The following is a 13477-nucleotide window of genomic DNA, read 5'->3' as shown; positions in this document are numbered from 1 at the left end:
TTCAATTCTCCCTCTTCCTTGTTTTATTGAAACAAATTGTACAGGTCAATTTCGGAGTGGAGGTTTGATTTTTTTCAAAGTCGGTCACAGGTACAGAGTCTCCCAAAGTAAACTGTGTTTGTGGGCAGTTAACCACAGCCAAAATTCCATCACTTGGAAGTGTATTTAAAAGGAAAGGACGGTTTTATAAACATGGATGAATAATTGCCCAATTTAGAAAAGAAATTAATGCTCTAAATTTATATAGTATGTCTGCAATTAAAATAAAATCCAAGGTGAACTTTTCTTTTATTTAGCTTTTTTCTTCCCACTTCCCCTAAGGGTTTAAAGACACGATGAGAGAGAAGTAATACTAGCGAGGACTGATGTAGACTCATGAAACCATTGTCTTGGAAAGTGAGTGGGTGTTTGGACTTGGGAAGAGATTGATGGGCAGCTCTGATACTTGTTATGACTTATGCCAAGGACTTAGTGGTTGAAGGAAGAAAGCCTAGACTCTTAGCATGATGGGTGATCTTTGGGTGATCACCTGAGCTGTGCAGTGAGGTCTCGGCTCGAAGGCTGAATGTCTCCTTGACTTGATGCGGGTGACCAATTGTAACCCATTCTTGCCTCCTCTTCTCTTTCAGAGTTGAATGACAGTGTGAATGAAAATAGTGACACCGTTGGGCAGATTGTCCACTACATCATGAAAAATGAAGGTATGGATGTTTTCGTGTTCCAGAACAATTCCAGTATTCATATGTTTTATTAAAAACCTGCTTGGAAGAGTCAGGATTTATACGGACTCGCCTGTTGCTTTTTCTGAAGTTATCAGCAGCGCCTTTTACTAAACTCACTAACACCTCAGCTTCCCGCATCATCTGACCATGAGAGTTTCACAGAAGTGAGTGTACCACGAGTCAATGGGCCTGGGTGTTGTAGAAAGCCAGCCCTGGAGGCAACAGCTGACGTTCAAATCCTGGCCTTACCTCAATTTGGGGAAAGTCATGTTACCTCCTGGAGCCTCAGTTTCCTCCTCTATAAAATGAGGATAATGATAATATTTACCTCATAACATTCTTGTGGCATACTGCCTGTAAAGTGCTTAGTGTACAGTAAACACTCAAATATTATCTATTCCTTTTCTTGTACTTAAAAGAAATTGTGGTAAAATACATACAATGTAAAATTTATGTTATAACCATTTTAAAATGTACAATTCGGTGGCATTAGGTACATTCACAATGATGTGCAACCATCACCACTGTCTATTTCCAGAACTTTCTCATCACCCCAAACTGAAAGTCCACACCCATTAAGCAGTCACTCCCCATTCTCCACCCCTCCCCTCCCATCCACTAGCAACCACTACTCTGCTTTCTGTCTCTATGGACTTGCATATTTGTTATCTGTTCTTAAGTGTAAAAACTTTTTATGGATTTAAGCATCTTTTCCCCTGTGAAATGTATTCTAAACCCCCATCTTCTTAAATGGAGGGTTAATTTAATCTTGATTAGATAAATTAGAGCCCTTGCTCTGAACACTGGTGATTATCTTGATAGGATACTGAGCCCTCAGTAAATTTTGAGGGGTGTAGAACTGCTTGCCCACGTACCCAGTAGCTTTAGGTCCCCAGACTTTGAGTTCTCATGCGAATTGAACAGACAGCATCTTCCTGGGGCTGTGTCTTGCTCTAGTCAGCACTGACCCATGCAGTATGCACTGATGCAGCCGAGCCATGTGTCCAAAAGTTGAAATACCTCTGTATTGCTCATAAATACCTGCTGTTCCACCCCTAGCCCTTCCCTGGGGCCCTCCACTCCCCATATCCTCACTCTTCAACGAGGGCGCCTGCCCGGCCCGGGCTGTTGGTCAGTGTTTTTGACTTAGAGAAACAGCAATGTCGTATGGCTCAGCATAATTTTCATTGCTCTTTACAGAGCGTGCTTTATGTGTTTGGCATAGATCTAGGTGCTCTGTGTGTGCAATCTCATTTGATCCTCAGAATATCCCTCTAGAGTTGATATTATTATACCCATGTTATGGATGAAGAAACGAAGGCTCCAAGTGATTAAGTTCACATGGGTAGTGAACCACCCAGCCCTATCTGGGTCTCTTTCAACTATACAATATTGCCTCTTCTCTCTTCTAGTTTGTAGCTTTCAGTTTCTATAGGATATAAAACCAGAAAACCAACTTAATAGAATCGTGTTTAAAATAAGAACAAAAAAGACCAGAACACTTGGATTTTGATCTCTGTCTTCCAGAGACCTTCCTTCAGGAAACAAATTTGGTGATGCTGTTTTTGAGCACTCAATGTTCCATGTTTCTTTTACATAAAAAAGTGGTTTTTAATTTGCACAAGAAATATTACAAATATGTTCTTGGATGGAAGCTTCAGCATTAGAGAAGTGCACAGAGTAAGGCATGGGTGGCCCCGTCATTGTTCCTGTGCCTTGCACATTTGAAACTGCCTCCCAGGGCTTTGGGGGACTTGGAGGCCTTTGGGCCCTGGGCTTCTGAGAGCTGAAGTTGCTGCTAAATTAGTGAGTGGTGGATGAGGCGGATTAAGACAGTTGAATCAATTGAAATAAGTCAACTGTTACAACTTTGCCGGGGGCGCTGAGGTTTAATAAGTCAACTGTTACAACTTTGCCGGGGGCGCTGAAGTTCTTACGCGTAACTTCATAGCACACACTAAGTGTTTGCTACATGCAAGACCTGTTCTAAGGGCTTTCCAGGGACTAAGAACCCTATGATTCAGATGCTTTATTCCCATTTTACAGTGGAGAAGCTGAGGCCCACAGTGCTTCACTAACTTGCCACCGTCTCACCGCTGGCAAGTAGCACAGCTGGGATGAACTCAAGCGTCTGACTCCAGAGTCTATACTTAACCACTTGCTGTTACTGCCTCTTTCCTGCAGAATGATAAACTTTTCTCCTTTCAAAGAGATAAAGTATACAGGTGGCGTAGTTTATAGAACTCCTTAAACATTAACTTGTTACTTTCTCAAAACTATCTTATGAGGTAGGCTACATTATCACCCCATTTTGCAGATGAGGAAACAGAGGCCCTGAGGGTAAGAACCTTCCCCAAGGTCACACAGCCAGCATGTGGCAGCATGGTGCCAGCAGTGGGCTCCTTCTCTTAATTACAGCAGAGGAGAAGTGTTTGGGTCCCTGGAGCAAGCATACTGTGTAATTTCCTCACCTCCCACACTCATGGGCAAATAGGGCTGTTCTTTTTTTTTTTTTTTTTTAATTATATCCTTTTCCTTTTGGAAAGTGACATTTTTGTTTCTGCTGCATTGATTACCAGTAAGTACGTTAGAGAAATTCCAAGGCACTGAATTTCATTCTTTCTCCTCTGCTCCCCAGGTCTTTCCTGTCTGTCTTCCTCTTTACCCTCTTCCCCTGTCAGCACCTTCATCTGTCTGCCTCTGATTTCCCCAGTGACCTATGGGCATGAGTGGTGGCTCTGATCCTGTGTGTAGCCCTTGGTTTTCCTTGGCCCCCGGGAGACGTCTAATCTCATTGGACACCCTTTTCCAGCCATGGCCCTCTCTAGTTTCCAGGCTGTGCCCAAACCACAGCTGGGAGATGAGATACATACCTGGGTCTCTTACCAGTTGTAACCTAGCATTTTTCGTTTGCCTTTGAGACTTAAATTCTCTATGGAAAAAAGGCACTTTTATCTTTTCTTGTCTCTGTCGTGAACAGACTCAGAACTTAATATCAATTTAGACCTCCCTGTTGATGTTAATTTAACTTTCTTTTTTTTTTTTTTTACTTGTAAGCACACCGTAAGTTACCTTCTCTTTAAGCATTGAAAAGAAAGGAATAAAATTGAGGACAATTCATCCATTACTATTTTCCTATGTTTATTTAGGTCTTCTTTGCCTCTATTTACATATTTTAAAACATTTGCAATCATGATCTATGGCTAGTCTGCTTTGCATTTTATTTATTTATTTGTTTGTTTGTTTGTTTATTTTTTGTGAGGAGGACTAGCCCTGAGCTGACATCCAATGCTTATCCTCCCCTTTTTTCTTGAGGAGGATTGGCCCTGGGCTAACATCTGTGCCCATCTTCCTCTGCTTCATATGGGATGCCACCACAGCATGGCTTAGCAAGCGGTGCGTTGGTGCACGCCCGGGATCCGAACCTGTGAACCCTAGGCTGCCGCAGCTGAGCTCACACTTCACCGCTGCGCCACCAGGCCAGCCCCTGCTTTGCAGTTTTAATTTGGCTAATGGGGTAATATTTCACCTGTACTTATGGTGACATTCTTGTTTATGGTTTAAAACATATCATGGCTTGAATGTTGCAAATCAGGTTTGGTTTAGATAAATATCTCTTGAAGGATATATTTATGGACTGACTTCACACTGATTATTTTCCTCCTAATCCCAAAGCTTGGATTAACCACAGTGCTGCTTGTAATCTGTCTTTCTTTTTTATTTATTTATTTTTTTGTGAGGAAGATCAGCCCTGAGCTAACATCTGTGCTAATCCTCCTCTTTTTGCTGAGGAAGACCAGCTCTGAGCTAACATCTATTGCCAATCTTCCTCCATTTTTTTCCCCAAAGCCCCAGTAGACAGTTGTATGTCATAGTTGCACATCCTTCTAGTTGCTGTATGTGGGACGTGGCCTCAGCATGGCCGGAGAAGCGGTGCGTCGGTGCGCGCCTGGGATCCGAACCCGGGCCGCCAGTAGCTGAGCGCGCGCACTTAACCGCTAAGCCGTGGGGCCGGCCCAGTCTGTCTTTCTAAGTAGAGCTGAATTGAAGAGTATTTGGGCGGTCACTGGGGTTTTCTTGCATTGTATGGGAGTTTGCAGCCCTGGTGATCTAGTGGTTAAGGTCCCATGCTCTCACTGCTGTGGCCAGGATTTGTTTCCTGGTCAGGGAGCCACACCACCTGTCTGTCGGTTGTCGTACTGTGGTGGTCACATGTGTGAAAGGATGGCGAAAAAAGACCAGGCAGGGTTCTGCACTGCTGTACACAGGGTCACTAGAAGTCGGAATCAACTTGACGGCACTGACAAGAAAGGGGAGTTCGGAAAGTACTGCAACTCCATAGCTGAGCTTCTCTGCCAGGTCCTTCAACCATCTGATACAGTAACAGCAGAGCACGTGCACTTAACCGCTAAGCCACGGGGCCAGCCCTGATATAGTAACAATTGAGAGTATTATGATTACCCTCCAGGTGCCCCTCATTATGATTATTCATACTAGGCAGAGGGATTCTTTTGTAAAATTCTTACCTTGGGGCTCAATTTGTATTAGGGCAAAAAGGATTCCTTTATGAACTACATCATTACTGAGTAGGTTGCTGAAACTTCCTATAATGATTATGCAAACATCCTATGAACTGTTAAACTACTAATCATTTGGGTAGAGACTTGGACATTGAAGGAGTAGGGAGGAGTATGTCAGGGTTAAAACCACCCACCGTGGAGTCATATAGGCCAGGGTTTGTGTCTAGGTCTGTTTCTGGCTGCGTGACTCTGGCCAGTTAGTTACTATCTTTGGGCCTCAGTCTCTGTGTCTGTAAAATGGGGATGATAAGTCTACCTCCTGTTAGGGATGTCAGGAGAGTCAAACATGGTAAGGTCTGTAAGGCTTTTAGCCGGTGACTGGTGCTTAGTAGGCACTCTAATTTGGGTGATGGCAATAGTAGTTCTCCTTGCGGAATTTGCCTTGAGTATAAGGAAAAACTTTGAAGAGAAGAGTAGTTGGAGAGAAAACAGAGCATTTTTCTTTCCTGATTTTGACTGCTTTATGCATATTATCAAGCAGAAATTCAGGAAAGAAAAGAAGAAGCATTTTCTGGAAATTACTGCCCACTAGAAAATTTCCCATGTTCTTGACAGATTTTTCTTGCCCTGTAACTGCTTCCTCCCATTCTCTGGAAACCAGTGAAGAGAAGTATAGTTTACAGAATGTTGACAAGTGTAGGGGAAACCGTCTTTTATGGCTTATTGGAGTTATGGGTAACATGCAAGGAGGAGATATATATTCAATAGAACTTAATTAGATTATTGCTCTGTTATAGTAATTTTACAAGCAAACTAGATTATATGTTTAAGTTCTAATGGTGGTGTTATGTTAGAGAGTTTTCTCATCATAGGAAACCAAAAATGTTTCCAAGGGACAGATTACTGACATTTACACCCTGGTATAGACTGGGAGTTAGACTAGAGACAAGGGTGTGTGTGCGTGTGTGCCTGTGCATATGTATGTGTTGGTGCCACATACTGAACCTCGTCAGACAGGAGGTGTCTGGCCGGATGCCCAGTTGGGCGAGCAGTGCGGGATAGGTTGTGGAGAGACTGAAGAACAGACCCGGGGACGGCGAACGAGACATAGAGGTTTATTGGGAGTTACTTACAGGGAGGTCCAGTGGCGGCTGACTGGACGGAAACGTGCACCAGCAACTGCGGGTGGGGAGGGGGTTGCTTTCATAGGCAGGGGACACAAAGGCTAGGAACTCCACAAAGGCTAGTAGCTCAGGTGGAGGGGCTCTGTGTCCCTTTAAGACGAGATGTTCTTGAAGTGAGATAAGGTAGGATCAGGGCTGGCTGGGCCCTGGATTGTTACAAATCTCAGCAGCTGGGCATCCTGCCGGAAAGGAGCCAGAAGGATACATGGTTGCAGTGGACTTATGGGCTTTTGCTGAGCAAGGTCCAGGCCCTACAGGGGGTTTGAATGATGTTTGTACAGAAGCTTGAGGCTACTCTTAAAGACTTCACTCATAGCTAACAGAGGAGCTGTTTACTAATTATTTCCAAGAGATAAGAGGAGGTACAGGAATACTTGAAAACATGAGAAACAACACAAGTCCATAAAAAACAAGATTTTAATAATCTTCCTGGGATCATTTTGTAATTCAATGTTTCTGAAGGAGGTCATCATTTTATAGGTGATTAATGTTCTCAGCACCTATTTAAACTTTTGTTTTTGGAAAACTTCTTGTAAGTGAGTGCTGTTACTGCTATCTCTGTCTTCATACCTCTTTTTTTTTTTTTTTATAATTTTATTTATTTATTTTTTTCCCCCAAAGCCCCAGTAGATAGCTGTATGTCATCGTTGCACATCCTTCTAGTTGCTGTATGTGGGACATGGCCTCAGACTGGCCGGAGAAGCAGTGCGTGGGTGCGAGCCTGGGATCCGAACCCGGGCTGCCAGCAGCGGAGCGCGTGCACTTAACCTCTGAGCCACGGGGCCGGCCCTTCATACATCTTTTTTGTTGTTGTTTTTCTTCTTTTCTCTTTATAGTTTTCAAGTTTGGTAAATGATGGCAGAGTATAAGTGTCAAGTGGCAAATTATTGGGTATTCCCTAAACCCTTTATCTGAAGGAAAATTATTTTTCTGAATCCATATTATTAGTCAAAAGGGAAAATGACTGACATCACTAGATTATACTTAAATTTGCGCTACAGAGGGTACCATGTCTTCTTTGTCGCGTGGGAGGAGATACTGCCGATCCATTTCAGTACTCTTTGTAATGACAAGAGTCTTATTTAGAGCAAGACTTGTGTTTGGAAATGCGTTTGGACATCCTCGCAGATAATCGTAAAGGGCAAAGAAAGTATTGCTTTTAGAAAGGGATGGTATGCTGTGCTAATGTTTCTTTAAAAACCTCATGCTTTCGCAAGGGGTTGTGATGGGGTGAAAATTGGATCATGGGGGCAAAAAAAATCTTACTATTTTATATATAAAACACAGATATACATATAGTACCTAAATAGATATATCATATATGCTCAGTATAATGATTTCATGGGAGAGTGATTAGGGAAAAAAAGTCATACAGAGCTGCTGGGTGGAGCAATAATTAATTACATTAAATTAAATTTAAATTTAATTTGAAAAGGTTGAGAAACACTGTATAAACCGTTAACTGTTAACACTTAAAAGCAGCAGTGTTGGAACTAGAGTTAATTTTCCTCCTCCAGAAATGTCATTTGAGGTGTTAGATGTTAAATGTTGGTGTTAGCTCACATGGTAAATAGTGATTTTTTTATTCTTTCATGTCTAGAGAATTTGTTGTGGTTAGTCATGAGAACAGGGCTTTAAAAATCAATGGAAAGGTTAGGAATCAGTAGTGACATTGGTTTTGCCAATTAAATCTCCAAGGAAAACTTGAACATTCGCTTCAGGCTTTTATCCTTGAGAGCTTGACCACTCTACAAGAGGCGAAAAGAACATTGTGTGTCTGTGTGGGATGGGAACCCAAGGAGCTTAGATTTAATTTGCTTTTGTTGACAGCCTAGGCCATGTACAAATTTGCATTTATTTATTTATTTATTTATTTTTTAATTTTTTTATTGCAGTAACATTGGTTTATAACATTGTAAAAATTTCAGGTGTACATCATTGTACTTCTATTTCTGCATAGATTACATCATGTTCACCACCCAAATACTAATTACAACCCATCACCACACACATGTACCAAATTATCCCTTTCACCCTCCTCCCTCCTCCCTTCCCCTCTGGTAACCACCAATCCAATCTCTGTCCCTATGTGTTTGTTTATTGTTGTTATTATCTACTACTTAATGAAGGAAATCATACGGTATTTGACCTTCTCCCTCTGACTTATTTCACTTTGCATTATACCCTCAATGTCCATCCACGATGTCACAAATGGCTGGATTTCATCATTTCTTATGGCTGAGTAGTATTCCATTGTGTACATATACCACAGCTTCTTTATCCATTCGTCCCTTGATGGGCACTTAGGTTGCTTCCAAGTCTTGGCTATTGTGAATAACGCTGCAATGAACACAGGGGTGCATGTACCTTTACAAATTGGTGTTTTCAAGTTCTTTGGGTAAATACCCAGCAGTGGGATGGCTGGATCATATGGTAGTTCTATCCTTGATTTTTGAGGAATCTCCATACTGTTTTCCATAGTGGCTGCACCAGTTTGCACTCCCACCAGCAGTGTATGAGAGTTCCCTTCTCTCCACATCCTCTCCAACACATGTTGTTTCCTGTCTTGTTAATTATAGCCATTCTGACGGGCGTCAGGTGATATCTCATTGTAGTTTTGATGTGCATATGCCTGAGAGTTAGTGATGTTGATCATCATTTCATGTGTCTGTTGGCCATCTGTATATCTTCTTTGGAGAAATGTCTGTTCAGGTCTTTTGCCCATTTTTAATTGGGTTGGTAGTTTTTGTTGGTAAGATGCATGAGTTCTTTATATATTTTGGAGATTAAGCCCTTATCAGAAGTATGGTTTGCAAATATCTTCTCCCAATTGTTAGGTTGTCTTTTCGTTTTGTTGATGGTTTCCTTTGCTGTGCAGAAGCTTTTTAGTTTGATGTAGTCCCATTTGTTTATTTTTTCTATTGTTTCTCTTGCCCGGTCAGACGTGGTGTTTGAGAAGATGTTGCTAAGACTGATGTCGAAGAGCGTACTGCCTATGTTTTCTTCTAGAAGTTTCACAGTTTCAGGTCTTACATTCAAGTCTTTAATCCATTTGGAGTTAATTTTTGTATATGGTGTAAGGTAAGGGTCTACTTTCATTTTTTGCATATGGCTATCCAGTTTTCCCAACACCATTTGTTGAAGAGACTTTCTTTTCCCCATTGTATGTGCTTGGCTCCTTTGTCAAAGATTAGCTGTCCATAGATGTGTGGGTTTATTTCTGGGCTTTCGATTCTATTCCATTGATCTGTGTGTCTGTTTTTGTGCCAGTACCATGCTGTTTTGGTTACTACAGCTTTGTAGTATATTTTGAAATCAGGGAGTGTGATACCTCCAGCTTTGTTCTTTTTTCTTAGGATTCCTTTAGCTATTCGAGGTCTTTTGTTGTTCCATATAAATTTTAGGATTCTTTGTTCTATTTCTGTGAAAAATGTTGTTGGAACTTTGATAGGGATTGCATTGAATCTATAGATGGCTTTAGGAAGTATGGACATCTTAACTATGTTAATTCTTCCAGTCCAAGAGCACGGAATATCTTTCCATTTCTTTGTGTCTTCTTCAATTTCTTTCAGAAATGTTTTATAGTTTTCTGTGTACAGATCTTTCACCTCTTTGGTTAAGTTTATTTCTAGGTATTTTATTCTTTTTGTTGCAATTGTAAATGGGATGGTATTCTTAATTTCTCTTTCTGCTACTTCGTTGTTAGTGTACAGAAATGCAACTGATTTTTGTATGTTGATTTTGTATCCTGCAACTTTACCATACTCGTTTATTACTTCTAAAAGTTTTCTGGTGGATTCTTTGGGGTTTTCTATATATAAAATCATGTCATCTGCAAATAGTGACAGTTTCACTTCTTCCTTTCCAATTTGGATCCCTTTTATTTCTTTCTCTTTCCTGATTGCTCTGGCTAGGACTTCCAGTACTATGTTAAATAGGAGTGGTGACAGTGGGCATCCTTGTCTGGTTCCTGTTCTTAGAGGGATGGCTTTCAGTTTTTCACCACTGAGGATGATATTAGCTGTGGGTTTCTCATATATGGTCTTTATTATGTTGAGGTACTTTCCTTCTATACCCATTTTATTCAGAGTTTTTATCATAAATGGATGCTGTATCTTGTCAAATGCTTTCTCTGCATCTATTGAGATGATCATGTGATTTTTGTTCTTCATTTTATTAATGTGGTGTATTACGTTGATTGATTTGCGAATGTTAAACCATCCCTGCATCCCTGGAATAAATCCCACTTGATCATGGTGTATAATCTTTTTAACGTATTGTTGTATGCGATTTGCTAGTATTTTATTGAGGATTTTTGCATCGATGTTCATCAGTGATATTGGCCTGTAATTTTCTTTTTTTTTAAATTTGCATTTAAAGAGAAATTTACATTAGAAGTCTAATTTAACTCAGCCTATACTAGATAACTTAGATGTGTGACCAACACTTGAAAGTTTAAGGTATCCGGCTAAGAGTTCAGGTCTTGTATGGTCCTGAAGCAGAACTAAGCTAAATGGCCCACCTGGAAAATTGACCCTCTCCCATCCCTGCTGATATGTGGGATAGACTTGATACTACATGGATATCCAGAGTTGAGGGTAACTATTTTGGCACATATAGGTTATTAGGATACAGATCTCTTAAGACATTTCACTACCTGTTTAGCAAAGTTAGTTGAATGCAACAGAGAACAGCAGCATGTAAATTTCCCTGTGGTGTGGAGGACGGGGTGGGCGGTGGGGAGAAATGTAGTTTTCTGTTATATTGCTAATGATGTGTAGGAAGCAAAGCTCCATGGTAGATCTGCTTTCTTTGCATAGATTCTGTCACTAATACTAAATTCCTGAGTGGTGGAATTTATTGGCAGATGGTGCCATATCCATGGGGTTACTTTGGGAAAGACCCTCCCTTCTCTGGGACGCCAGGGCTTCATCTGTGAAATAAAAGAACTCAGGTATTTTTCCAACAGCTTTTCTGATGTAATAACTCTATGATTACTCATCTGATTCATTCCATTTTAATTGTTTTCTTTTTTTATTTCTTAGCAAACGTTGATGTTTTAAAGGCAATGGTAGCAGACAACAGCGTGGGCGATCCTGAAAGGTGAGTGCTCCTCTTCCCAGTTAATGGGACATTTTTTTTGGTTAGCTACCAGAGCAGGTTTTCCAACTTGGTCACTATTGACGTTTGGGCCAGATAATTCTTTGCTGTGGGGGACTGTCCAGTGCACTGTAGAATATTAACAGCATTCCTGGCCTCCAATCGCTACACGCCAGTGTCCCCCTCCCCCACTGTGTGTGACAACCCAAAATGTCTCTACTCATTGTCCATGTCCCCTGGGGGCAAATCACCCCTTGCTGAGAACTGCTGTGTTGGAGAATAGTGATGGGAGGAAGTAACAGCGCTGAAACTGGGGACCGGGGTTGAGTCTTACCTCCACCACTTACTGATGGCCTTTTCCTGGGCCAGTTAACTGACCACTCTGTGCTCAAGTCCCAGCCTCTATAAAATGGAGACAACCACTGTACCAACTTCATTGGGTTATTATAAGGAATACAAAGTACCTCGGGCATTGAAAGACTTCCATGAACAATGATGATTAAATGAAAAACGAGGCTGGTTGGGGGGCACCTGCTAAGTTCTATTTTGTATCACCAGTTTAGGTTATGGTTGTTGAGCATCATCGTCCTTCCTAATTAATTACAGATAATTCTATTTCTGTATAATTTTTCACTTCTTCAACAAGGAGCATTTATTGAGTGCCTGCTGTGTGCTGATTATGTGCTGGAGCTGGGTGTTCACAGATCCTTGCCTTGGAGACTTAGTCTAGCGGGGAACGGAGACGTGTGTATGAGGCATAATGGTGGAGAGCATGAGTGTGCTGTAGGAGAAGTAAAGACCAGATGCTCTGGAGGCTCCGTGGGGCCAACAGGAGGTCAGGGAAGGTTCACAGAAGAAGTGCCATCTGAATCAGGCACGTGACAGGCAGAGACAAGAGGCAGGGGCTGCTTGTAGGCAGAGAAAGTCCAGGAGAAAAGGCACTAGATCATGCAAGTGTGAGACGCACCTGGAAAGGGTCAGGCTGGGGTGGCCAGAGAATGCACTGGGGACGGTAGCAAGAAGGCAAGGAAGGCGACTTGGGACCCAGTGACATGGTAAGGAGTTTGGACCTTTTTCTGCTTACTCTGTGCGTGGTGCCCCCAGCACGTCCTAGATATTTAAAACGTGTTTGTCAAACCCGCTGTTAGATTTGCATTTTTAGTAAAGTAACTCAAAAATGCAGGAAGGTCGGTTTAGGAAGCTCTGGTGGTGTGGTTCATAGAGACCTAGGGGCTCTGACCGAACAGCTGGCATTAGGACCGTGTTCGTTCATGGTATCTTTGCCTCGGGCGTCTTTGGGCCTCATCGTGTAGTGCCTTCATTGAGTTTTGTGCACAGCAAGTGTTTGATAAATGTTTGTGGAATGAATGTTGTTAAACTTGTGAATTCAACTTTCTACCGTGTGGTGTTAATTTAACAGTGTTTTACGCCAGAAAGCTGCTGCTGTGTGTTTTTATTTGAACCATCGAAACAGCACCCCTAAAGAGCCCCAGAAAACTTGCGGTTGTCTGTGATGTTTCAGACTGTCTCCTCAGCCACGAGCTACACTTTTTCGTGTGCAGCTGGGCCGGTTGTCAGCCGCATAAAAGCTGGTTTATGCTGTCATAAGACTTCCATGTGCCTTTGGGGCTCTTGGCACAGTCTCAGGTGTCAGGCTGTGCTCTGACGTGTTGCCCCACCTACCCTCCTACACCACGTCAGAGGGCTGATTCCTGGTCACGCTGGCCCTGTGCTGTTTCATTTCCTCCTTTTCTAGTGGAGCAGAGCCTTGACATATGCCCTTGGAAAGTAGCCAACCTTTGGCCTATTTATTTCTGCTTTTTATATTTTGGATGGCTAGATTTCTTCCCGGTTATCAAAGTGGTCTTCCTTGTTTCTGAAGCACAACAGCATGGTGGTTAAGAACATGGTTTCTAGAATTAGACTGTCTAGATTTGGATCTCAGATCCGT

General features: G+C 41.9%; 1 protein-coding gene across 1 annotated transcript in view; it reads left to right on the top strand.

Annotated features, from left to right (window-relative positions):
• The window catches only part of RELL1 (RELT like 1), a 67921-nt gene that overhangs the window by 32413 nt on the left and 22031 nt on the right, over positions 1-13477 (top strand). The window contains exons 3-4 of the mRNA XM_004418970.3: positions 630-701; positions 11472-11529. Coding sequence (XP_004419027.1) covers positions 630-701; positions 11472-11529 — 130 coding nt within the window. The remainder of the gene's footprint in view (positions 1-629; positions 702-11471; positions 11530-13477) is intronic.

The sequence above is a fragment of the Ceratotherium simum genome, chromosome 8 (assembly GCF_057802395.1).
Source record: "Ceratotherium simum simum isolate JZ-2026a chromosome 8, ASM5780239v1, whole genome shotgun sequence".
NCBI lineage: Eukaryota > Metazoa > Chordata > Mammalia > Perissodactyla > Rhinocerotidae > Ceratotherium > Ceratotherium simum.
The sequence above is the reverse complement of the archived record's forward strand: the minus strand, read 5'-3'. Positions and strand labels throughout refer to the sequence as shown.